General features: G+C 37.9%; 1 protein-coding gene across 3 annotated transcripts in view; it reads left to right on the forward strand.

The window, feature by feature from the left end:
• Positions 1-26,918, forward strand: part of CNOT6L (CCR4-NOT transcription complex subunit 6 like) — a 100,229-nt gene that overhangs the window by 40,293 nt on the left and 33,018 nt on the right. For all 3 annotated transcript variants that reach the window (XM_079769650.1, XM_079769649.1, XM_079769651.1), the window contains exon 5: positions 20,588-20,677. In XM_079769650.1, the coding sequence (XP_079625776.1) occupies positions 20,588-20,677 (90 nt within the window). The remainder of the gene's footprint in view (positions 1-20,587; positions 20,678-26,918) is intronic.

Raw genomic sequence — 26,918 nt, forward strand, 5'->3', positions numbered from 1 at the left:
AGCATGTGCGAATGGGCGGGAACTTGACTCTGGGTCCTGCGGAACACCCCAGACTCTGATAGGAGGGAGATTTTCATATACATTTTACTAATTTTCTTTCATCTCTGACACTTCTATTATAGAGAAAGGGCAAATAGCAATATTAAAATATTTGCTCTAATTGTCTTTTAATGTGCATGAATTTCATGCACTGGGCCATTAGTACATACATAACTGTGATGAAGTTTAATTTATGAATTTGCGCAGTAAGAGATGAATAACAACTGATAATAAAATAGAACAACTATAAAAATACTGCAGTAAAAGTTATTACATAACTTTTAGATATTTTATTGTGCTATACTCACTTTCTAACTTAAAGGAAGAACTTTATGGCTTCTCTAGGGCACATCTTAATTGCAAAGAGTACTACTGAATTGCAAAGAGCATTGGGGCCATTTTTAAGTAAAACAAGTGATACTTGAACACAAGCACTGTGATACCTCTATAGTTGATCTGATAACTGAGATGCTGCTAACAGGCAGGTAGGGTATCCACCGTGGTTACACTGAACAAAGGGATGATTCACGATCTGGATGGGATGGCACGAGATATCATTACACCAGTTAGAGAACGGCATCTAATTTAAAACTTATGAATTGTTTAGTTCTAGAATTTTCTGTTTTTTATTTTTGGTCCTTGGTTGACCATCATGTCTCTGAAGCTATAATAAGAGGAAGACTACTGTATTCTCTTTGTCTGGACTTTGATCCTAGTGCCCTTTTGACTACTGATTCATAGTTGTTAAAATCTCTTCTTAGACCACTAGTCTTTTGGATGAGGCACCAGCTCTGCTTCGCCAACTTTAATTCAGCTTTGTTCTTGGCTATACTATAAATTCCTTTTCATTAAACTTTAGTTTGTTCTATGGCAAATACCTATATGCAGCCCTTTTCTATGAGAGCCTCTTTTTCTGGCAGTGCCACTTATTGTTCAGGTGATCCAGTACAGAAGAGCAAGCCCCTTTTAGAAATGAAAGAAAACCAGTGCTTTCTGCCTTCTTTCAAAAGTTGAGGAGGGTAAAAACAGGATTGGCTTCATAAAGCAACTGAAGGAATAAAATGTCCCTAATGAATGGTAGCTTTATATTCTTAGGAAGGTAAAATTGAAATAATTTCTTAATCAGTTTTAATAACCACATAGTAGTACTTTGTGTTAAAAAAGGAGGAGAGAATGGAATGGAAAATTTAAAATAGCACTGTGATATATGTAAATGAAACAATGAGAATGAATTGCCTCTGGGATTCCTTTTTGTCTTTTTAAAAATTCCATTTTGTCTTGAAACTGGCAAAAGGAGTGCCTTTTTTTCTATTTCCTTGTCTACCTCTGAAACACAGACACTGAAGTTTTGATAATGATTATGATTATCTTGGCCTAACAAGCTAATTTTTAGAAATTCTATTTTGAGATTTAAGGAATGTGTATGGAAGGGTATTTGAGGAATAAAGATAAAAAGGCCAATTTTAAAACTAAAGAAATGGCTAGTCCAGTAAATTGGAAGTGTTCTCTTAAGTCACTTAAAAGTCTAAAATGTATTAATTTTATGGAAGAAAAGGTATAAGACCAGTTCTCACACAGTTATTTTAAATAATGTAGAATTCAGGTCCTAATGTGTTGGGCAATACTTTTTCTGACATATGGTTGAAAGAGTTGTCCTCAGGCATTGATGTCATAAAAAATTAAGAACTTCAATAATTGTGAAAATTCTAGGTTTCTGCTAAGAATTCCTTATCTCCCTTAAAATAAAATGGGCTGTGGCAATAGATTCTTTTTCCTTGTAAAATGTTTTTCATGAAATATATAAAATATTAACAACATGCATTTTAAAAAGAAATAATAAAATGAATAGCTATAGACTCATCTAACATTCTCAGTACCTTTTTAAAAAAATGTACTTTGAAAATCTAATTGTCTTCATAAAGAGTCAAAGTACTTATTTCTGTGTTAAATAATGAGCTTCTGGAAATCAGTAAGAGAACAATCTAGTACAGAGCATGTTAATAGTTCATATAAGAGCATAAATAGCTATAAAATATAGAAAGTTGATAACCTTATGCATAATTATAACGCCACTTGAAATTATACTCAGTTTTCACCTATCAGTTTGGAAGAGTTCCAGAAGTTTGTCAAATAACTGTTAGTGAGATTATTAGGAAATAAGCACAATCACATCTTGTTGGTGTAGACCTATACATTTTAAGATTCCTATATTTCTTTTCATGATTGCATCTTCATCCCTTCTCCCAGAAGTTATTACTGTCCTGAATGTTGTGTTAGCTATTTCTTTACTTTTCTTTCAGTCATTCAACAGGTATTGATGAGCCAGATGCTAGAGTTATGTATGTATCTGTTATGGGTGTTTTAACCTTTATATAAATCGAATCGTACTGACTATAATTTTCTATGACTTGCTTTCTTTTTAAGCTTCATGTTTTTATGATTCAGCCATATTCATGCATACATGTAACTGTAGTTTATTTGTTTTATTGTTGTGTTGTATTCTGATATATAAATATGCTGTAATTTATTCATTCCATTGTAGATTGTAGATAGTCTCCTCCCCTCCCCCTTCCCCCCCCCCCCCACACACAACTTTTTGGCTACTCTAAACAATGCAGCCATGAACATTCTTATGCATGTCTCCTATAGAGTTTTTAATAGTATTGTTGGGTTGTAGAGGCCTTTACATCCTTTGCTTTATTATGTAATGCCATAGTGTTTTACAAAGTAGCTGAACTAAAATACATTGCCAAAAGTAATATAGTTTCCATTTTTCTTCTTTTAATCACTTAATATTGTCAGACTTATAAAATTATGCCCATTTTTTAGTATGAAACAGTTTCTAGTTGTACTTCTAATTTGCATTTTCCTAGTTGCTAATAAGATTGAGCATCTTTTCATATATTTATTGGCCATGTTTCTTCTGTGAAATTGCTATGGATATTTTTTGCTCATTTTCACTTGGAATATTTGTTTCTTATTGATTTGTAGGAGTTCTTAACTTTTGTCTATTTTGTATTGTGAATGCCTTCTCCTACTCTGTAGATTTTCTTTTTGTTTATTGATATCTTTTAATGGATAGAGTTGATATTTTTATTATAATTGAATTTAAAAACCTTTCCTGGTTAGTGCACATTATGTCTGGTTAATAAATCCTACCCTACCCCAGGTCAGAAATACATTTTCCTATATTACCTTCTAAAAGTTTTGCTCTTTATAGTTACTTTTTTCATTCATTTGGGTTCTTATTTTATTTTATTTTATTTTATTTTTATTTTTGAGAGAAAGGGAGAGGAAGAGGGAGAGAGTGATAGAAACATCAGTGATGAGAGAGAATCATTGATCGGTTGACTCCTGCACACCCCACACTGGGGATGGAGCCCACAACCCCGGGCATGTGCCCTGACGAGGAATTGAACTGTGACCTCCTGGTTCATAGGTGGATGCTCAACCACTGAGCCACACCAGCCTGGTTGGAATTGTTTTTTAATATGGTATGAGGGTTCCAATTTGGGGAGGGATCTAATGTTGTTTTTTCCCTATGAATAACTAATTGTCTCGGTACCATTTAGTGAAGAGTTTCCCCATTTCTCACTGATGAGCAAAGTAACCTCTCATATATCAGTTATGTCTAGGTCTATTTCTAGGATCTTCTGTATATCCAGTAGTCAATTTGTCTAACCCTATACTAATGACTAAATCGTCATAATTATTGTTATGGCTTTATATTAAGACTTGATATCTGGTTTGTGAATTCCCCTTACATTTTTATTTTGCATTGTCTTGGCAGTTTGGTTGTCTTGGATCTTCCTCATACATAAGAAACAACTTGTTACCTTTCATAAAAGCTGTTGTGACTTTGGAATTGCATTGAATGTGTGAATCAATTTAGGAAGAATTTACATCTTAATTATCCATGAATTTGTGCATTCTCTACATTTATTTAGATCTTAATGTCTTTGAATAAAATTTTATAACTGCACACTGGTCAAGCACATCTTTTGTTTTTTGATTCTAGGTACTTTATAAGTTTTTTCCAATTATAAACCATGTCTTTATTTTAAAAGTTGCATTTCCTGCTTATTTACTCTTTTGGTATACAGATACAATTTTTTGAAAAATTGGTTTTATAGTAAGCCTTTTTGGTTATATTCTCATTCTTTCTAAAAACTTGTTTTCCAAGTTCTTTTGGGTTTTTTATGCAGGTAATAATTTAATCTAATAGCGATAGTTTTATTTTTTCCTTTTAAGTTATTATATATCCATATATATAATAAATATAATATATTTATATATTATATAAATATATATAATAACTTTTTTCTTATTTTAATGTACTAACTAAGGTGTTTAGTACAGTATTGAATAGAAGCATTAAATTGGGCATGCTTCTATTCCAAATTTTAAAGAAAATGCTTTTAATATTTTTCCATTAAAAATATTTGCTCCTGGCCCTAGCTGGTTTGGCTCAGTGGATAGAGCATCAGCCTGGAGACCTAAGGGTCCCAGGTTCGATTCCAGTTAAGGGCATGTACCTTGGTTGCAGGCTCCTCCCTTGCCCCTGGGCCCTGGTCAGGGCTTGTGCAGGAGGCAACCAACCAATGTGTTTCTCTCACGTCGATGTTTCTCTCACATCGATGTTTCTCTTTGTCTTTCCATCTCTTCCACTCTCTAAAAATCAATGGAAAAATATCCTCCAGTGAGGATTGCAAAACAAAAACCAAAAAACGAAAGAATATTTACTCAGTATTTTTGATAAAAATTTTTTTTTAGTTTCAGAAATTTTTTTTATTTCTACTTTGCTAATCCTTATTCAAGTGCTGAATTTTATGAAATGCTTTATTTCATCTATTGAGATGATTATATTATTATTCTCATTTAATAGGATTTGCAGTTAAAAGAACTATTGAGGTTTTCTAATTGTTAATGAGTAAGTTTTGTTGGACTGTATCTGTACTGTTAGAATTGGTCAGCTTTTTAAGTTTTCAAACTTACTTGCATTAAAATGTTCATAATATTTTCTTGATATAGTTTTAGACTGTTCTATTTATAGCTATATTACCGTGCCTTTTATTTTTCTGAGAGTCTCCTCAGGGGCTTGTCAGTTATGTTTTTCCCCCCAATTACTCATTGTTGGCTTTTATTTTATTATTTTTTTAAAATTAATCTTTATTGTTGAGATTTTACAGAGATTCCTCTTTTTTCCCCCCAAACCGCCCTTCTACCCCGCCCCAGACCCTCACCACCCTGTTGTCTGTGTCCATAGGTAATGCATACATGCATATAAGATCTTTGTCTAATCTCTTCCCGCACCCCCCCCATACCCTCTTCCCTATGAGAATCGTCTGTCTGTTCCATTTCCATGCCCCTGATTCTGTTTCATTCACCAGTTTATTCTGTACATCAGATTTTTTATTTGTTTGATTCTTATATGCAATTGTTGATAGATATGTATTTGTTGCCACTTTGTAGTTCATATTTTTTATCTTTACCTGTTTCTTCTTCCTCTTAAAGAATACCCTTCACCATTTCATATAATACTGGTTTAATGGTGATGAACTCCTTTAGCTTTTTCTTATCTGTGAAGCTCTTTATCTGACCTTCAATTCTGAATGATAGCTTTGTTGGGTAGAGTAATCTTGGTTGTAGGTTCTTGCTATTCATCACTTTGAATATTTCTTGCCACTCCCTTCTGACCTACATAGTTTCTGTTGAGAAATCAGCTGACAGCACTCACTTGTAGGTAACTAATTGTTTTTCTCTTGCTTTTAAGATGCTCTCTTTGTCTTTTTGCCCTTGGCATTTTAATTATGATGTGTCTTGGTGTAGTCCTCTTTGGATTCCTCTTGTTTGGGATTCTCTGTGCTTTCTGGACTTGTGAGTCTATTTCTTTCACCAGATAGGTCAAGTTTTCTGTCATTATTTCTTCAAATAGGTTTTTAATATCTTGCTCTCTCTCTTCTTTGGCACTCCCGTAATTCTGATGTTGGTATGCTTGAAGTTGTCCCAGAGGCTCCTTACACTCTCATCATATTTTTGGATTATTTTTTCTTTTTGGTCTTCTGATTGGGTGTTTTTTGCTTCCTCATATTTCAAATCATTGATTTGATGCTCGGGATCCTCTAGTCTACTGTTGAATCCCTGTATATTATACTTTATTTCAGTCAGTGTATGCTTAATTTCTGACTGGTCCTTTTCGATTTTTTTTTGCATTCTCACTAAGATCCTTGAAAGTCTTACTAAGTCCCTTGGAGGGTTCTAAAAGATTCTTGAATAACCTTATAACCATGGTTTTGAACTCTATATCCAGTAATTTGCTTTATTTCATTTCCTCCATTTGTGACATGTTTATTTGTCTCTGCATTTTGGCTGCTTCCCTGTGTTTGTTTTTATGTATTGGGTAGAGCTGCTAAGTCTCCTTGAGTTGATAGAGTGGCCTTGTGTGCTAGGTGTCCTATAGGGCCCAGTGGCTCAGCCTCCCCAATCACCTGAGGTGGACACTCTTGGGGCACCCCTTTGTGGGCTGTGTGTACAGTCTTGTAGTTGAGCCTTGATTGCTATTGGTGTCACTGGGAGGAATTGACCTCCAGGCCAATTGGCTGTGGGGACCAGCTATGACTACAGTAGGAGAGCTGCTGTGCAGGAGACCCCCTTATGGAGCAAGACTTGCTTCAGTGGGGCTTTGGTGCTCAGAGTCTGCCTCTTGAGTGTGTTGCTTATGGATGTGAAGAGTTAGTTGTAATCTGGTATGGTCTCACACTGACCACTGGGTACACTGGTTCTTGGATCTCCAGGGAGGTACAAAGTAAGCCACTGGTTGGGGCCGCCCAGCAGGAGCTACAGAGAGATCTGCAGATTCCTTCTCTTTGTATGGGGTTTGGAAGTGCCCAGACGAGGTAGAAGCAAGGCAGGCTGGTGCTGGGTCTTGGCCCTTTTATTGATAGGTTTTGGGCTCCCTGACCCAGCTGCAGCTTGTTTGATAGGTTTTTAGCCTGAGAAAGGACAGGCCATTCATATGCAAAAGCAGTAGTCCACAACTTGGGTGGGGTTGTAAATTGGGTGGGGTGGGGTCTCAGGGAATCACCAGGGTGAAGCAAACAGAAATGGCTGCCAGTCAGCCCTGAGAGCACCTCCCTCTGTGAAAGAAAGCCGCCCCTGAGTTTCCTACCCTGATGCCAGACAGTCCAGTTTGTCTCATATGTGTCTGGGTCCCCCAGAGCCTTGTCTGGCACTAGAGCTCAGAGGAAGCGGGAGCTTGTAAATTCAGTTCCTGGTGTTGGCCTTTTAAGAGGAGCAGCTGGGTCTCCAGCAGCCTGTGTGTAACTCAACCCCAACCTGCACTGGTTTTTACAGCCCGTAGTTCTTATTGCCCGTAGGGACTTCTCTTCCCTGGCACTTTGGACTGGGTGTCTGATATGGGGCTGGGACCCCTTACTCCTCTGGGTGGTCTCTGCAGAGGCGGTCTCCCTCCCAGATAAAAAAGCAGCACACATGGGTGCCAGACCAGCCCTTCTGTGCCTCCGCACCTCCTACCAGTCTCAGTATGCTTTCTTCTTTACTTCTCTAGTTGTAGTACTTCCATTCAGCCAGCTTTCCAGCGGTTCTGGATGATGGTTGTTGTGTATTTTAATTGTAATTTTGATGTGGTTGTGGGAGGCAGTGAGTATAGGCATTTTCCTATGCCGCCATCTTGGTTCTCTTCTGGGCTTTTATTTTAAAAAAATTGGTTTATTTCTGCTTTTCTTTATTTTGTTTTGTCTGAATTTATTATATAATTTTTTCTCGCTTTTAAGTTGGATATATGGTTTATTCAGATTTATATTTAGTACTGTTTTACCTAATTTTTAAAATGTAAGTTATCATATCTTTGACTTACCAGTTATTTAAGATATCCATTCATGTGTGATTTTTAATTTAGCTTTTTTATTGTTAGCTTTAAGCTTAATTGCATTACAGGCAGTTAAGGTAGCCTGAACCAGTTCTTTGACTTTTTTTTTTTTTTTTAAATATGGAACGCTTCATGAATTTGTGTGTCATCCTTGCGCAGGGGCCATGCTAATCTTCTCTGTATCATTCCAATTTTAGTATATGTGCTGTTGAAGTGAACAAAGTGCTTTGACATTTGTTGATTGTTGCTTTATGGCTAGTATGTGATCAATTTTTGTAGATAATTTACTGTATTTGAAAAAATATTGTTTCTCTCACTGTTGGGCACAGGTCTAAGTATTTTCCCATTAGATCAAATTTGTTAGTTGTATGATCTGATTTTCTGTATCTTCAGAAAATTTTGGCAGTTTTCCTTTGTAATAATAAAGATATTTATGCTAAAGTTTCCATTAAAATATGAATTTGTTCATTTCCCTATTAATTCAGTCTAGCTTTTGCTTTGTATCCTTTGAGGTTATTTTTATTAAGTGTACCAACTATATGTATATATTGCTGCATATTGTATATATTGCTGTACCTTCTGATGAATTAAAACTGCTATTCGGTAGTGAACCTCTTTCCCCCTTATTAGGCTTTTCATCTTATAATCTATGTAAATATTATAGCTATGCAAATTTTTGTTAATGTTTGCCTAATAGATCTTTTCTCATCTATTTACTTTCTACCTTTCTGTGTACTTATGCTTAGGTGTACCGCTTGAAAAATAGCATATAGCTGGACTTTGTTTTTAACCCAGTCTGACTTTATTTTGTTTTTAATATATGGGCTCAGACCAGTTGCCTTAGCTATATTGTAATTATTTATATTTTTGTATTTCTGTCCTGCTTTTTAATTCTACTCTTTGTGATTTTTTTCTCCTTTTCTAAAAATAGGGTGTGTTTTTTTCTCTTGTTTCTCAATTTATATACTTTCTTCTCTTGGTTTAGAAATTAGACATTTTATTTCTAGACTCTTAAGTGATGACTTTTGAAATTTTACCTTGAATATATTTTTGAAAATAATAAAATTCTAGCAACCATTTCACTGAGCTATAATTTATATATAGTTAAATTCACCCCTTTGGTGAATATTGACAGACATATGCAGTTGCATAGCTACCAGCACAGTTGAGAAATAGAACTGTTCTATCACCCCTCAAAATTCATTTATGTTCTTTGAAGTCATTTCCCTAATCAACTCTTGGCAGCTACTTTTTCAGAATGTCATACAGTATATAGTCCTTTGAGTCTGGATTCTTTCCTTTAGCATAATGCATGGGAAGTTTATCCATGTTGCATATATCGGTAGTTAATTTCTATTGCTGAGTAGTGTTTTATTGTTTGGATGCACCACAGATATTTATCTGTTTATAAGTTGAAGGACATTTGGGTTGTTTCCAGTTATGGGTGATTAGAAATAAAGGCACTATAAACATTTGAACACACAAATAAGTTTATGTATATAAACCTATAATCATTGATCAGCTGCTTCCTGCATGCCCCCTTCTGGGATTGACCAGGGCTTGCGCCCTGACGGGAATCGAACCTTGAACTCCTGGTTCATAAGTCAATGCTCAACCTTTGAGCCACACTGGCCAGACTGAAATAAGTTTTTATTTTTCTTAAATCAGCATATGATATCTGCAAAATATCCTGCTGGAATTTTTATTGGGATTGTGTTGAATATGTAGATTAGTTTGGGGAGATTCAGTATCTTAATCTTGACACTTAATATTGCATCTTCTAATATATGAGTACAGTATATCGCTCCATTTATGAGGGTCTTCTTTATTTCTTTAATGTTTTGTAGTTATCAGTATGTAGATCTTGCAAATATCTTGCTAGATTTATACTTATTTCATCTATATATATATATAATTTTTTAAAATATTTTTTTATTGATTTCAGAGAGGGAGAGAGAGATAGGAAGGAACATCAGTGATGAGAGAGAATCATTGATCTGCTGCCTCCTGCACAACCCCCCTATTGGGGATCAATCCTGAAACCCAGGCATATGCCCTTGACCGGAATCAAACCTGGAACTCTTCAGTCCTCAGACCGATGCTCTAACCACTGAGCCAAACTGGCTAGGCTGACTTACTTGATATTTTTGATGCTATTGTAAGTGATACTGGTTTTTAAATTTCCAGTTGATATTATATAGAATTAAAATGCCATTGGTTTTTAAATATATTGACCTTGTCTCTAGCAACATTATAAAGTTTATTCTAGGAGCTTAAGTTTTAATCTGAATGGAGTTCATTTCATTACTTTTTTTCTGATTATGTATTCTTTTCATTTCTTGCCTTCCCTCACTGGCTAGGGCGATATTAAGTAGAAGTGATGACAGTGCACATACTTGCCTTATTCTCTATTTTAGAAGGAAAACACTCGATCTTTCACCATTAATTGTATCATCTGCCCTTTTTTTTTGGTATATGCTTTTTCAGGTTAAATTTCTACTTCACATTTGCTGAGAATTTTTATTATTTATGCAAGTTAAATTTAGTCAAATACTTTTTAAGTGTTGAGATGACTTTTCTTTTTTAGTCTGTTTATATGCTAAATTACATTGATAGATTCTCAAATATTAAACCAACCTTCTATTCCCATTTTAAATACTACTTGGTCATTACATATTCTCTGTTTAATATATTATTGGATTTGATTTACTAATATTTTCTTGAGGATTTATACATTTATGATCATGAGACATATTTTTCTGTAATGTTTTTCTTACAATGTCTTTGGTTTGATTTCAGGATACTGCTTTAACTCATAAAATAGGTTGGAAAGTGTTATTAATACTTGCATTTTCTGGAAAAATTTGCATAATATTTGTATTATTGTGTTTTAAAATGATCGGTTAAATTTTCAAATAAAACTGTATGGGCATGAATTTTCTTTGTTGAAATGTTTTTAAGTACTAATTCAATTTCTTTTCACTGATACAAGACATTGAGGTTATCCCTTTCTTCTAGAATAGCCACTTCAGCTTGCTTTTGGTTACTGTTTATATACCTTTTTCTGTTCTTTTACTTTCAACTTATTTGTGCCTTTCAATGTATAGTATGTCATAAATTTTATTATTCATTCTGCTAATCTGTTTTTTAATCAGAGTTTAATTCACTTCTAATGTATTTGCTGATAAGGTAGAATTTATGTCTGTCATTTTGCTTTTTGTTTTCTATGTGCCTTATGTCCTTTTGTTCCTCAATTAATGCCTCCTTGCTAAATGGCTATTTTCCAGTATACCGATTTACTTTCCTTGTTTCTTTTGTTCTATTATTTTGAGTTGTTTGCTTAGTGGTTACCCTGAGGATTACAATCAACATCTTAATTTATAGTAATCTAATTTGGATTAAATTAACCCTTTGCACTCACTTGCTTTTTTCTTGATTCCTTTATTCTACTCGGGATTTAATTTTTTAAATACCCCAGATTTTACAAAGCGCGGCAGTAGAATAAAAAACTGGAGTTTCTTTTCATACAAACTTATTTATTTGGATTTTTTTATATTTCAAATTATTGATACATTCAATACAATTCGACATACGAGCTGCTACCGATGCTAACCGTGTCGAGTCACATTCGACATCCGAGTGCAAAAGGTTAAATTGAAAAACTTTATCTAAAGTTCCATTCATTGTCATTTGTGCTGTTATTTCATAAATATTTTTACTTATACATTTTGTGCCTGTAATTGTAAATTTATAATTATTGCTGTATGCAATTATCTCTTATATGAGATAGGAACAAAAAGAATTAAAAACAAAAATTACATTTATATGCACCTATGTAGTTATCTTTACTAGTTCTCTTTTATTTTTTCGTATTGATTCCAAGTTATTGTTCAGTGTCCTTTTATTTCAGCCTGAAGGAATCCCTTTAGTATTTCTTGTAGGGCTGGTCTTGTAGTCACTCAATTTTTGTTTATCTGAAAATGTCTTAATTTCTTCCTTATTTTTGAAGGCTATTTTTACTATACATAGAATTCTTGATGAACAGTTTTTATTCTTATTTCAGCACTTTTAATATGTCATTCTACTGCCTTTAGGCCTCTATGTGTTTTTTTCTTATTGTTTAAAGTATTAAAAATAATATTATATATGTCTCCTTTCTCTCTCCCCCCCCCCATTAACATTCCTCCAGCTTCCCCTACCCCCCGGCAAATGCGCCCCCCCCCCTAGTGTCTTCTGTCCATTGGTTATGCTTATATGCATGCATACAAGTCCTTTGGTTGATCTCTTACCACGCATCCCCAACCCTCCCTAGCTTTCCTGCTGTAATTTGACAGTCTGTTCGATGCTTCTCTCCCTCTGTATCTATCTTTTTGTTCATTAGGTTATAATGTTCTTTATTATCCATAAATGAGTGAGATTATGTGGTATTTTTCTTTCACTGACTGGCTTATTTCACTTGGCATAATGCTTTCCAGTTCCATCCATGCTGCTGCAAATGGTAAGAATTCCTTCTTTTTTTATGGCAGCGTAGTGTTCCATTGTGTAGATGTACCATAGTTTTCTAATCTACTCATTTGCTGATGGGCATTTAGGCTGTTTCCAAATCTTAGCAATTGTAAATTGGGCTGCTATGAACACAGGGGTGCATATATCCTTTCTGATTGGTATTTCTGGTTTCTTGGGATATATTCCTAGAAGTGGTATTACTGGGTCAAATGGCAGTTCCATTTTTAAATTTTTGAGGAAATGCCTTACTGTTCTCCACAGTGGCTGCACCAGTCTGCATTCCCACCAGCAGTGCACGAGGGTTCCTTTTTCTCTGCATTCTTGCCAGCACTTGTCATTTGTTGATTTGTTGATGATAGCCATTCTTACAGGTGTGAGGTGGTACCTCATTGTTGTTTTTATTTGCATCTCTCAGATGATTAGTGACTTTGAGCATGTTTTCATATGTCTCTTGGCTTTCTGAATGTCCTCTTTCGAAAGTGTCTATTTAGGTCCTTTGGCCATTTTTTGATTGGGTTATTTATCTTCCTTTTGTTAAGTTGTCTGAGTTCTCTGTAAATGTTGGAGATTAAACCCTTATCGGAGATAACATTGGCAAATATGTTCTCCCATGCAGTGGGCTTTCTTGTTGTTTTGTTGATGGTTTCTTTTGCTGTGCAGAAGCTTTTTATTTTGATGTAGTCCCATTTGTTTATTTTCTCCTTAGTCTCTCTTGCCCTAGGATCTGTGTCTGTAAAGATATTGCTACAACATATGTCTGCAATTTTGCTGCCTATGGAGTCTTGCAGGATTTTTATGGTTTCCCATCTTACATTCAAGTCCTTTAGCCATTTTGAGTTTGTTTTTGTGTATGGTATAAGTTGGTGATCTAGTTTCATTTTTTTGCATGTATCTGACCAAATTTCCCAGCACCATTTATTAAAGAGACTTTTTTGACTCCATTGTATGCTCTTGCCTCCTTTGTAAAATATTAATTGAGTATAATTGGGTCAATTTCTGGGTTCTCTATTCTGTTCCATTGATCTATATGTCTGTTCTTGTGCAGTAGCAGCAGTTTTGAGAACTGTGGCTTGGTAACATAGCTTGATCCCTCCAACTTTGTTCTTCTTTCTCAGGATAGCTGTGGCTATTCGGGGTCTTTATTTGTTTCAGATGAATTTTTATAGAGTTTGTTCTAGAACTTTGAAATATGCCATTGGTATTTTATTTATTTATTTAAATAAATAAATCTTTATTGTTCAGATTATTACAATTGTTCCTCTTTTTTTCCCCCATAGCTCCCCTCCACCCGGTTTCCACCTCCCCCATCTGCCCTTACCCCCCCACTGTCCTCATCCATAGGTGTACAATTTTTGTCCAGTCTCTTCCTGCACCCCCAACACCCCTTTCCACTCGAAAATTGTCAGTGCACTCCCTTTCTATGCCCCAGATTCTATTATATTCATCAGTTTATTCTGTTCATCAGATATTTTATTCACTTGATTTTTAGATTCACTTGTTGATATGTATTTGTTGTTCATAATGTTTATCTTTACCTTTTTCTTCTACTTCCTCTTCTTAATACCTTTCAGCATCCTACCTAATAAAATGGTAATATGTAAATTAAACCATCACTCCGCTACGCCCACGATTGGGCCAGCGGGAGGCGCAGGGGGCGGGACTCAGGGTGGCCGGGGTAGCCGATTGGGCCAGCGGGACGCTGAGCTCACGTCGCCAGCAGCGGCGCGAGCTCAGCGTCTGCGCCATGGCTGTGCTGCGGGATAGAAGGGGCCTCTGGGGCAGCGAGCTCACGTCCCGCTGCGGACCATCAAAAGCGGGGGAGCTGGGTGCCTGTCTGCTCCGGCACCAGGCCTTTCGAAAGCCTCCGCCACGCCGGAGGCTTCCGAAAGGCCTGGTGCACCAGCGGACAGGGGAAAAGTGAGGAAGAGAGTGTTGGCATAAAGGCAAAGTTGAGATAGAGTAAAATGATGTTAAAGGAAAAATGAAAATAGTATGTAGAACATTAATCCCAAAATAAAATAAAATGAAATGAAACTTTAAAAAAAGGTAAAATAATCTATACATATATAAATGCCCAGTGACTGAAATGGTGGAATGACCAGAACGACTGGTGGCTATGACGTGCACTGCAGTAGCCAACCGGCCTGATCTGGGCCCCCGAACCCCGCCCCCCCCAACCCCCCCAGCCAGCCCAGCCCCCAATTGCCCCCAATACCCTGATCAGGGGCGGGGCCAGCTGGCCAACCTCCCGCAGTCCCTCCCCCTGCTGGCCCGGCCCGATGGGGCCCCAATAGGGATGGGACGGCTGGACTCCACCCGTGCACAAATTGGTGCACTGGGCCTCTAGTAGTAGTAATAATACTGATTAAAAATAGAAATATAATAATTTAAAAGATAAAATCAAGTGAGGAAAGAAAATTAGTTTCTTAAGTAAAAGATAAAAAAAATGTGCAGTAGTAAAAGTCATTCACTTCCTCTACTGTTCTATTTGGCGCGCCTGTCTTCTGTCAGGTTGTCAGGACAGTATTGAAGTTCTGTACCTTCCACTGCTCCTTTGTGTCGTAAACTACAATCCTGTTTTCAAGCAGGCAGTATTTCTTTGTTTCTCAGTCTGCCTTTAGTTGTATTTACACAAGAGTCAATTTGTTATTCAACTCCTGGGTGGCAGTGTTTCTGTATTGATATTGGGGGATATAAGTCCTTTCTACTCAGTATTTAGATTTTGTTTTCCCTGCCACGCTTAATATGGTTGTGGGGAGTGGACTGCCCCAGAGCTGGTTTTCTGATCGTTTCTCCCCGCTCTGATCCCCAGGTTCCACAAAAACAACTTACCCTTGCAGTCTCTGAGAGTGTTTTTAATTGGGTGACCCTATTTACTGGGCTTAGTAATCAAAAGCAAGGATTTAAAGAGAAAAAAGAACCAGAATAAGTGCGTGAACTTGTGACTTTTTCTCCCCGGCACTGCATGCGACTCTGTGCACGTCTCTGCACATGTCTTTTCCCCTGGCACAGAGTAGCCAGTATACTGGTAAAACTTCAGGCTGCCTTTTTGTGCTCAGCCCAGCTGTGGGTTAATTTCTAGTTTCCTTCTGCCAGCAGCCCTGTGGACCCTCTTCCACATTCGCGCACTATGCTGGCCCCAACAGCCGTGGATTTTGTGGGGCGCAGACTTCCTCTGTACCTCTAGGTCCCGCTGCATGCATTTCTCCCTCCAGCCTGGATCGCAGACCTCACCCTTTCCATGGGAAGGTGCAGAGCTTGTCTGAGTCCGTGTATTCGTGCTGCTTGAGATCCGGTGTTTGTAGGTTTGCAGCTGGTCCCTGGGTGTTGTCCTTGTAGGGTCCCAGCAGGTATCGGATTCTTCCTGGTTGAAGGTAAGGCTAGGCTTCCGATCACAGCCACTCTCCCCTTCAAGATGGCGCGGTCTCTGCGGCAGAGCTGGTCGCTCCGGGAGAGATTTCAGCAGCAGTGGAGGCCGCCCAGTCAGGGGAGCCCGGACCGGCAGTCCGTTGGAATATAGCTGTCCCTCACTCACAAATAGACACTCCCGTATGTCCACATACTCGCCTTTTGTTCTCTCACTTCACACACTATCTTGCAGCCTGTCTTCTTGTCGGCAGCCATCTTCGGCCTCTATGGTTTTGATGAGAAATCTGCTATTAATCTTATTGAGGATCTGTACATGATGAGTCACCACTTTCCCATTGCTTTGAAGGTTCTCTTTTTGTCGCTGATGTCCCACAGTTTTATTACAGTTTGTCTAGGAGTGGATCTCTTTCACTTTAATTTACTTGGAGTTTGTTCACCTTTTTGAATGTGTATAACGTTTTCATCAAATTTGGGAAGCTTTTGGCCACTATTTACTAAAAAATGTTTTTTCTGTACTTTTCTTTCTTCCTCTCTGGGACTCCCATTAGGTTTATATTGGTACATTTGATATTGTCTTGATAGATCTCTGAGCTCTGTTCTTTTTTCTTCATTCTTTTTTCTTTCTGTTCCTCAGACTGTATAACGTCAAATGAAGCATCTTAAAGTTCACAGATCTTTTTTTTTTTTTTACCTTATACTGTTCTTGAGCTCTTCTATTGTACTTTTTAACGTCATAAATTTTATTATTTTAATTTCTATTTTTAATATTCTCTATTTGGTGAGACATTTCAGACTTCTAATTTTTAGTCATAATTTTCTGTAGCTCTTTGAACACATTAAAATAGTGGATTTTAAAAATCTTTTTTAGTAAGTCCTTGCTAGGGTTTTTATTTTCCTTGGGGACAATTTACATTGGTTGCTCTTTTCTACTGTGAATGGGACATACTCTCTTGCTTCTTTCCATGCTTTATAATTTTTTTTGTTATGAACTGGACATTTTAAGTAATATGGCAACTCTGAAATCAGAATCTCTTTCCTTCCCAGGGTTGTTTGTTGCTACTTTGTTATTTTTCACTTTAGTGATCTTTTAACTAATTCTTTGAAGTCCATATTCTTTATCATGTATCACCACTGAAGTCTATTCAGTTTTTGGTGATCAGAGATTTCCTTGAATGCCTGAAACCAATAAATCTCTTCTGTCTTGGCCTAGTGGCTCTGTGTGTTTTGGGACACACTTTCAGTACTCAGCCAGGAAGTTTATAACTCTGCCTTAGCCTTCACTTTATACTTTTGCATACCTAGAAGGTCAGACAGAGGTGAGAGCTTAGGCTGTTTTTAGTTGTTTCCTAAGCATGTGCCTAGTGCACCATAAAATATGGCCTTCTAGGCTCCCCGAAATATGTCAGTGCTTTTCAAGACTCCTATTGACATCTTACCGGTATTCCCAAACTTCTCCTTTTAATTGTTTTGGGTAGTTTATTGTTTGCATTAGTTGTTTCCATGACCTCAGGCAGCCACAAAGTTAAAACATTTTCTAGTAATGATTTCTCAAACATGCTCCCAAAACCTCTCTCTCCCCTCCAGGTAGAAGTCTTTTTTTTTTTTTTTTTTAGCACTAGGCAAGAGTCAGGGAACCACCACTTAGGTCAGATAATGGTTGGTTTTGGGGAATGAGGCTTTGAAAGGCTCCAATTCAGTTTTGGTTGCTCTGGTGGTTGCCAAAGCTGCCTTGGCAATGAAGGGACCAAGAGAAGTTAAAACTCCACAAATTGCTGTTCTTACTATATTGTGTCTTTTCTCCTGAGTAAATGCTTACTGGATTATCATTTGGTTAATTTCCAGAGTTCCAAAGTGGTTGATTGTGATAATTTTTACTAGTATTATTTTGTTATGACCAAAAGTATGCTTTGTATTATTTTATTTCTTTTAAATACAGTATAGCTTATTTATGGCTCAAAATATGGTCTCTCAGGCAAATGTTCATGTGCACCTGGAAAGAATATATATTTTTCTGTTTTTGAGTAGATAGTGGACAAAGTGGGGGGGTCTTCTTCCCCACTGGGTACTGCTGGGGGTGGAGTTTTTACAATATCCTGAGGAAAAGAATTTTCTGAGACTTGCATGGGAGAATGAGTGATTTTTATTTTTGTGGAATTAAATCCCTGTGTTTCCTTCGAAAGTCCCATTTTCCTTTGCCCATTAGAAGCAAAGCCAGTATCCATAGTTTCCTTTCCATGTTGGAGCAGTGTGCAGCTCAGCATCAGGCTAGCTGTAGTCATTAGTTCATTGCATGTGGGCAAATGCTAAGGAGCAGAGTGAAAGAGCCCCACAAACCAGGAGTCAAGCACAACGTGCTAAAAGCACAAGAGGGTGAATTTCTTTGTTCATGGAGTTAAGTATCCCAAATCTTCATGCCTTGCAGTGGCCGTGCGCATTCTGGCCAACTACCTCTGTTCCCAGGTGTGATTGACAGGCAGGTATCTTCCCTGTCACTCCAACTTTACTGGGCATCTTCCCTTTGTCCAGTCCACTTCCCCCATTGTTTTACAGGAAACATGTCTATAATGTCTGGCCTTCCCTTTGCTCCTTTTTTCTTATTAATAATTAGCTAATTACAACTGTATCCAGATCAAGTTGGTTGACAGTGTTTTTCTAGTCTTCTTCCTCTTTACTGATTTCCTGTTTACTTTTTCTGTCAGTAAATGGTAGAGGAATGCTAAAGTCTCGAATACTGTCATGCAACCTTTGGAAATATTATTCTCTATATTCTAGCTTCCACTGTTGCTAATGAATTTTATTGCCATTCTCATGTGTTCTTCTTTTGAAGTAATTGGTCCTTTTTTCCTATCTGGTGTTCAAGTCTTCTGCTTGCTATTGGCATTCTTTAGTTTATAGTAAGACATAAAATGAAATCCTTTCATAAACTTTGTATACATTGTGCTTCATGTATCAGTTTATTCTTTTTTTTAACAAGCTTTTGAAAGTTTTAGCCCCTCTACCCCCAAATATTGCCTCTTGTCTCTCTCAACTCTTTTTCTGGCTAGGAGTTAGGCTATGTTTACTATTTATTATAGTAGCTGTATGTTAGAATCAAAATTTTCCTCTAGTGTCCTTGCTTTTATCCTTTGTTGTCTTTGGGTTTTCCCAGAGACTCTTTAAACAGGGTTCAAGGCTTGCAGTTATTTGATACAGAGTCCTGTAGATTTATGATTAGGTCTGTTTTTTAGCGAGCCTGAGCTGGTTTTACCCTCACCCACATTAGGCTACAGAGACCTGGAGTATGGGATATTTCTCTTACCCCAGGTTGGTTAAGTTTTGGTAAAATCCTAATTTATCATATTCTGGTAAATTATTTTCCTTGTGGGTAGGACTTGTTAAAGAGACATTACATTCTCCCTTCCCCTGCAAGAAGAGGCAAAACTTTTCTTCAGTTTAATATATATATATATATATATATATATATATATATATATATATATATATATATATATATATTGATTTCAGAGAGTAAGGGAGAAGGGGAGAGAGAGAGAGAGAAAAACATCAATGATGAGAGAGAATCACTGATTGGCTGCCTCCTGCATGCCCCCTACTGGAAATCGAGCCTGCATCGAAACACTGCCTAGCTCAAGATACAGCATTTTTGTCATCCCAGAACAGTCCTTTTCCTACTTTCAAGGGTTTTGAAAACTAAGGCTTTTGGAGAGTAATTTTACACTTCCACTAGCAATTTATGAGAGTTCCAAGTACTCCACATTTCTTTCTAACACTTTGGTGGTTAATATTTTTTAATTTTAGCCAAATTGGTGGATGCTGCATTGAAGATTTTGTTTAATAGTTAGAACCTTCATTTCTGGAATTTCTATGTTTTTTGTTTTTCATATCTGTTTACAAGGCTGCTCTTGCATGCTTACTTAACAAATACCTCCTTTATTTCTTAAGAGAATATAGAGACTGTTAACAATAGCTTGTTTGTTGGTATTTGATAAACCTGTAGTCCTAGTACTCAGATATGCCTGATCAATATCATAAAAAATTACTTCCCTACTTCCCTCTCACAGTTTGCTAACTCACCTTGGTAATAAATTTCACATGAAATGTCTTTTCTCATATGTAATATAAATATTCCAACTAGGATGACCCTCCCTATTTTGTTTTTTTTAAATCCTTAGCTGAGGATATTTTTTTCCATTGATTTTTAGAGAGAGTAGAAGGGAGAAGGAGAGACAGAGAGAAACACCAATGTGAGAGTGACACATCCATTGGTTGCCTCCAGGGCCGAGAGCCTGCAACTGAGGTACATGCCCTTGACCAGAATCGAACCCGAGACCCTTCAGTCCGCAGGCCGATGCTCTATCCACTCAGCCAAACCAGCTAGGGCCTTCCTCTTTTTCATATCACTCATTCTTTCTCATACCAGGCTTTTTTGTTTCTCAGTTAAAATACTGTCTTCAAAGATAAAGTTAGAACCTATAAGGGTTACTTCAAGTGCCAAGTTGTGATATTACTTCAGAATTTACTACGATTAATATTTATATGCTATGTGTCTATGTATACATGTGATTTTGACAAACATAAATTATAGGGATATAGTATAAATAGTGAAATATGGAAAGAAATAACTTGAAGTTTTTCTTTTTGAATATCTTAAAGTATTTCTTTACATTTATGTTTAGATTAAATATAGTAAAATTTACTATCAAAAATAATTTTTTTTTATTATGTACATTTGTCTGGTCTTACTGTTATACGTCTTACAGATTGTATTTTTGTCTTCTGCTTTAGGCAATCCTTTATCACAGGATATTCTCAATTTGTACCAGGACCCAGATGGAACCCGAAAGCTACTGAACTTCATGCTTGACAATCTTGCAGGTAACTATTAATGACAAAGCAGTAAACTCTACAGATATTACCATTGACTAATATGTCACATATTGCTTAAGAGCATCAGACCATTTAAAAAAAAAATTCTCACTTGAGGATATGTTTTTATTGATTTATGGAGAAGGAGGGGGGAAGAGAGAGAGAAACATTGATGTGAAAGAGAAACATCTCCAACTGGGGATCTGACTTGCAACCAGGGTATGTGCCCTGACCAGGAATTGAACCCACAGCCTTTCAGGACAACACTCCAACCAACTGAGCCTTCAGGGAACAGGACAAAGCTCCAGCCAACTGAGCCACACCAGCCAGGGTACATCTGATCATTTTTTTTTATAAGCCCTTATAAGTTTGTAATTCCTGCCAATAGTGAATCCCAGGATAGTAGGACATTGTTCTTTTCTTAAACTGATTGGTTTCTGTTTACCAAACAATATGTAAGGAGCTGTAGTTACATTATCTCTTTTAATCTTTCTAAAAACCTAGGAGGTAGGAATTTCTATTGGCTTTATAGGCAAATTCTAAGATTCAAAGAATAAAGCAACTTACCCAAGTAAACACAGCTAATTAATGACAGAGCCATGAACCCAAGATTGTCTTGCTCTTAATCACAAAGATACATAGTTACCAGTTTGAATTTGATGCAAATTATGTAGAACTAACACATTGTATACATTTTTCATGATTGAGATATGACTGGTTTGATTCTCTACACATTTGTGAAAATTTTACTAGCAGGATTTTAATTAAGAACACCAGATTTATCTGACTAATATAGTTATATTCCAAATGGAAGTTGTTTTTATAAGAAGGCTATTAAGTATTTGACTTTTTTTTTTTAAAAAAATATGTTTTTATTGATTTCAGAGAGGAAGGAAGAGGGAGAGAGAGACAGAAACATCCACGATGAGAGAGTATCATGGATCGGCTGCCTCCTGAAAGTGCCCCACTGGGGATCGAGCACACAACCCAGGCATGTGCCCTTGACCAGAATCGAACCCAGGACCCTTCAGTCCGCAGCCCGATGCTCCATCCACTGAGCCAAACCCGCTAGGGCTTGACTTTTTTTTTTTGCTTAAGACTCAAAATATGAGTAAAAGTATAGAAATGCTACTAAATTCAAATTTTTATTAAATAATGCTTTTTTAAAATATAGAATCCTGAAATCTCTAGAGAAATATAGATTTCAACAAAGAGGCCATCCTATCTAATAAAGAGGGAATATGCTAATTGACCATCACTCTGTCACAAAGATGGCTGCACCCACAGCTGAGGCCTAATTCCCATAAGGAGCCTTAACGAGCAATCAGCAGGAACCTGAGGCTACGCCCTCCCCCGCCCCCGTGGGGCTTGACAGGGGACCTCAGGGTGTGCCCCCCACCAGGCAGGGCTTGCTGGGGGACCTCAGGCCACGTCCCCCGCCCTGGCGTCAGGCTGGGGGACCTCAGGCTGCACCGCCCACCCCAGTGCCAGGCCAGGGGACCTGAGGCCACACCCCCCGCCTGGCGAGACTTGACAGAGGACCTCAAGGTGCACTTCCTGTGCTGGTGCTGGGCTAGGGGACCTCAGGCTGCTCCCCACGCCCCAGCTCCAGGCCGGGGGACCTCAGGCCGTGCCCCGCACCAGGTGGGGCTTGACATGGGACTTCAGGCTGCGCCCCCCCATCCCGGCACCATGCCAGGGGACCTCAGGCCGCAGCCCCCGCCTGGCGGGGCTTGACAGGGGACCTCAGGCCGTGCCCCCCACCCAGCAGGGCTTGACGGGGGACCTCAAGGTGCACCCCCAGGAGGAACCAAGATGGCGGCAAAGGTAAACAACTAAACTGCTGCCTCGCACAACAATTTCAAAACTACAACTAAAAGACAAAACGTCTACCACCCAGAACCATGGGAAAGCTGGCTGAGTGAATGATTTACAACTAAGAAGGAAAGAGAAAGGAGCACAAACGCTGAAAAGCTGAGGTACGGAGGCGCGCGAATCGGGCTGGTGGCGGGTGACTGGGCGCGCAGCTTTTTTTCAACCTGAAGGGAGACAACCTCCCAGTCACTCTAAAATCCAGTTTCTGGGGACACGCGGGGGACCCAGATGCCTATGGGGAGAAGCTGGACTCCTGGCCATCGGGTCAGAAAGTGAGAGTGACTTTTTTTGCAGAAGTCCACCCAGCAATCATTGTTTACAGCGTTGGAGCGCGGGACGCAGGGACTTGGAAACGCGGAAAGGCAGAGACGGCTGACGGCAGCCATCGCCGTTTGCCACGCCCTAGCCTAGTGACGCCCTGAGACCCCGCCCCGCACATTCTACAAACCCGCCCAGGCTCCACACAGTGGCTTTTACATATAAATGGTCTGTTCTGTGGAAGCTTAACCAAATAAACTGCAGCTCCAGTCAGACTGCTCCAAAACCACCAAAGCCCAAGCAAAGAGGAGAAAACTGTAGCTCCTGCTGGGTGGCCTCAGACAGTAGCTGACCTGCATCCCATTGGAGATCCAGAAGCTAGTGTATCTAGTGGTCTGTGTGAGACGATACCAGATTTCAACTACTCTCATAAGGGACACATTCAAGAGGCAGACTCAGTGAGCACCAAAGCCCTACTGGAACAAGTCCTGCCCCATAAACGTGTCTTCAGCACAGCAATTCTTCTGTTATAGACACAGCAGGTCCTCACAGCCAATTGGCTTGGAGGTCAATTCCTCCCAGTGACACCAACAACAATCAAGACTTAACTACAACAAGGCTGTACACACAGTCCACAAAGAGGTGCACCAAGAGTGTCCACCTCAGGTAACTGGGAGTCTGACCCGTTGAACCAATAGGACACCTAGTACACAAAGCTACCCTACCAACTCAGGGAAGCAGCGAAAATGAGGAGGCAAGGAAACAGATCACAAACGAAAGAAATGGAGGAGAACAAACAAATGGACATAGAGTTCAAAACCACGGTTATAAGGTTTTTCAAGAATTTCATGGAAAAGGCCGATAAATTTAATGAGACCCTCAAGGATATGAAAAAGGACCAACTAGAAATTAAACATACACTGACTGAAATAAAAAATATTATACAGAGACCCAACAGCAGACTAGAGGAATGCAAGAATCAAGTCAAAGATTTGGAATACAAAGAGGCAAAGGACACTCCTCCAGAGAAACAAGAAGAGAAGAGAACTCAGAATGTTGAAGATAGTGTAAGAAGCCTCTGGGACAACTTCAAGCGTACCAATATCAGAATTATTTCTAGTTGGTCCTTATTCATATCCTTGAGGGTCTCATAAAACAAGATGGAATCCTGAAATATGTTGAGTCGTGCCATTTTTTAAAATCTATTCCAAGATTCCACTCTTATAATTTGTTTTGAAACCATTTACACTTAAATATGTAAACCATCCTATCTAATAAAAGTAATATGCAAATTAACCATCACTCTGTTACACCCACAAGCCATGCCCACAAGCCAATCAGGAGCTGGTATGCAAATTAACCCAACCAAGATGGCTGTCGCCACGGAGAGAGCAGGAGGGAGGCTTGGGTTTCCCCGGCGATGGAGGAAGCCAAGCTTTCCGCACACCCTGGCCAGCCCAGGCCTCCACTCCAGGCTACAAAGTTTCTTGTTTTATTTTTGCTGTTTTGAGCATATTCTCTTGCTAGTTTTCTTAGTGATCACTCTAGATATCACAATATCCATACTTAGCACAGTCTACAGATAGTGGTGTTTTAGCACTTAAATGAGTTGATGGTGCCTTACTTCCATTTATGTTTCTTCCGCCTCCCCACTTTTAAATATAATGGTTCTCTAGTGTTTTCTCTGCTTATACTGAGAGCCACACAGATGTTGTAAATTTTGCTTCAACTATCAATATGGTTTAAGAAGCTGGTATGGAGAAGGATAACCTATTATATTTACCCCTAATTTTTTACTCATTCCTTATTTTTTTCTTTTTTCTTTTTGGTGGTCCAATTCTTTTGTTATTATTTTCTTTCTGTTTAGAAAGCTTCCTTTAGTCATTCTTCAAGGACAGGTGTGCTAGCAACAAAGCCTCTTAGTTTTCCTTTGATAAATCTTTATTTCCTCTTGATTTCTTAAGGATAGTTTCATTTAATACAGAATTCACAGTTGATGCTTCTTTTCTTTCAGCACTTGAAAAATGTGCCAGTTTCTGGCCACCAGGTTTTCAGAAAAGAAACCCATTGTTTCTTTATAAGTAATGTGTCATTTCTCTTTGATGTTTTTGAGAGTCTTTGTCTTTAGTTTTTATCATTTTAATTATAATGTTTCTTGGTGTCGATTTGTTTGGGTTTATTCCACTTAAAGTTTGTGTACCTTCTTGAATTTGTAGCTATATGTCATTTACTAAATTTGGGAATTTTTAATCATTATTTCTTAAGAATACTGCTGAAATGTATGTCCTTTCCTTTTTCTGCACTACGATGATATGAATCTTAGAGCTTTTTTGATAGTCCCACAGGTCCCTCCTCCCCACTGCCCCAGTTTATTTCCTTTTTATTCATATTGAACAAATTCTGTTGATTCTTAAATTCACTCATTTTATCTTTTTAAATCTTTATTATTGTGCCCTTCCTGTGAGTTTTGTTAGTTTATTGTATTTTTCAGTTAAATAATTTCAATTTGGTCCTATTTATTTAATTTCACTTTGAAAGACACTTTAATTTTTAGGGGAACAGAAGTAAAGCACGACATACTAGGATATTTACCCTTGGAATGGTCGTGAATTGGAGGCATAACATATGGGGTGTGTCCTTTCTCCTTCTGGGCACCGATGTGGCGTTTGATCTTGGCCATGGTGAAAACACCACTGCCCATCCAGGTGGCTGCTCAGGCCACCCAAGACATGATTGTACAAAAACTCATGTTTTAGTGAGTGAGGCCGATGTCCCAGATGTCCAAGCTTCGGACCAAAGCATTGTTTCTTTTATAAATAACACTTAAAATTCTCCTGGTTCCGTGGACCTGATGTCCAAGATCAAGGTTTCAAGAGGATTGGTTCCCTCTGGAAGGCTCAGGAAAGAATCTGTTGCAAGCTTCGCTCTGAGCTTCTCAGAGACATCCCAAATTCTTATTCTTAGTGCATCGCCCTGATCTCTGCCCCTGTCATCAGATAGCTTCTGAGAATCCAATTTGGTCTTTCAAAAAAAAATGTCAAAATGTCATTTATGCTTCTTTGCTGTGGTTTTCTGCTTTTTTTTTTCTTCATTTATTTCAAGAGAATTTATCATTATTTTCTGAAACAGATTTATGATGGCTGCTATAAAATCTGTCAGATAATTTCAACACCTGAATGATCTCTGTTGGCATTTGTTAGTCTTTTTTAATGTATGTTTTTCCTGGTGTTTGGTATGACCAGTGATTTTTCAGTTGTACCTTGGATATTTGGAATATTATGTTAGGAGACTCTTGGTTTTTTAAAAAAATCTCAATTTTAGCAGACAGTTGCCCAGTTTAGTTTTATTTATTTTTATCTATTATTTTCTTTTTCTTTTAATCTTTATTGTTGAAAGTATTACATAGGTCCACCCTTTCCCCCCCCCCCCCCATTAACCTCTTCCAGCTCTCTCCCGTACTCCACTTCCCCCCCCACCTCCCCCCCCCCCCCATTTAATTTTAGCATGTAGGTTCTGTCAGCCCTTCCAGACTCAGGTGACACCCCTAGTGTGGACAAGCCATGCCCAGTGCTGCTGAGTTTGCTCTCTTGGGCTCTGCTAGAGTTGTCATCAGCAACATTATTTCACCCACATGCCGAAGAAGAAAGGAATAGAGGAACTATAAAAATAGATGGTAAACAATTAAGAAAATGGCAATAAGTACATATCTATACAAAAGTGAGAGTGAAGAAAGTTTGAATACTGCCTGGAGATTTGATGATATTTAGAAAGCACTGTTAATTTGTTTTTAGATGTGATAATATTGTCATCAGTAACTTTTAGAGATACATACTAAAACATTTATTGAAGACATGAAATGTCTGAGATCAGCTTTAAATAATCTATGTGTAGGGAATAGATTGAAGTATAGATGAATCAAGATTGTTCAAGGGTTTGTAATTATTGAAGCTGGATAATAGATATTAGAGATTCAGTACATGATGCTCTCTATACCTTTGTATATGTTAGAAATTTTCCATACTAAGAAGTGGAATTAACAAACAAGACCAAAGACTTCATAATACAAAACAAACAGTTTTTTTTAAGTATATGTCACTCTTGAATATATTCTCATTAT

The sequence above is a fragment of the Cnephaeus nilssonii genome (genome assembly GCF_951640355.1).
Source record: "Cnephaeus nilssonii genome assembly, chromosome: 1".
NCBI classification, from domain to species: domain Eukaryota; kingdom Metazoa; phylum Chordata; class Mammalia; order Chiroptera; family Vespertilionidae; genus Cnephaeus; species Cnephaeus nilssonii.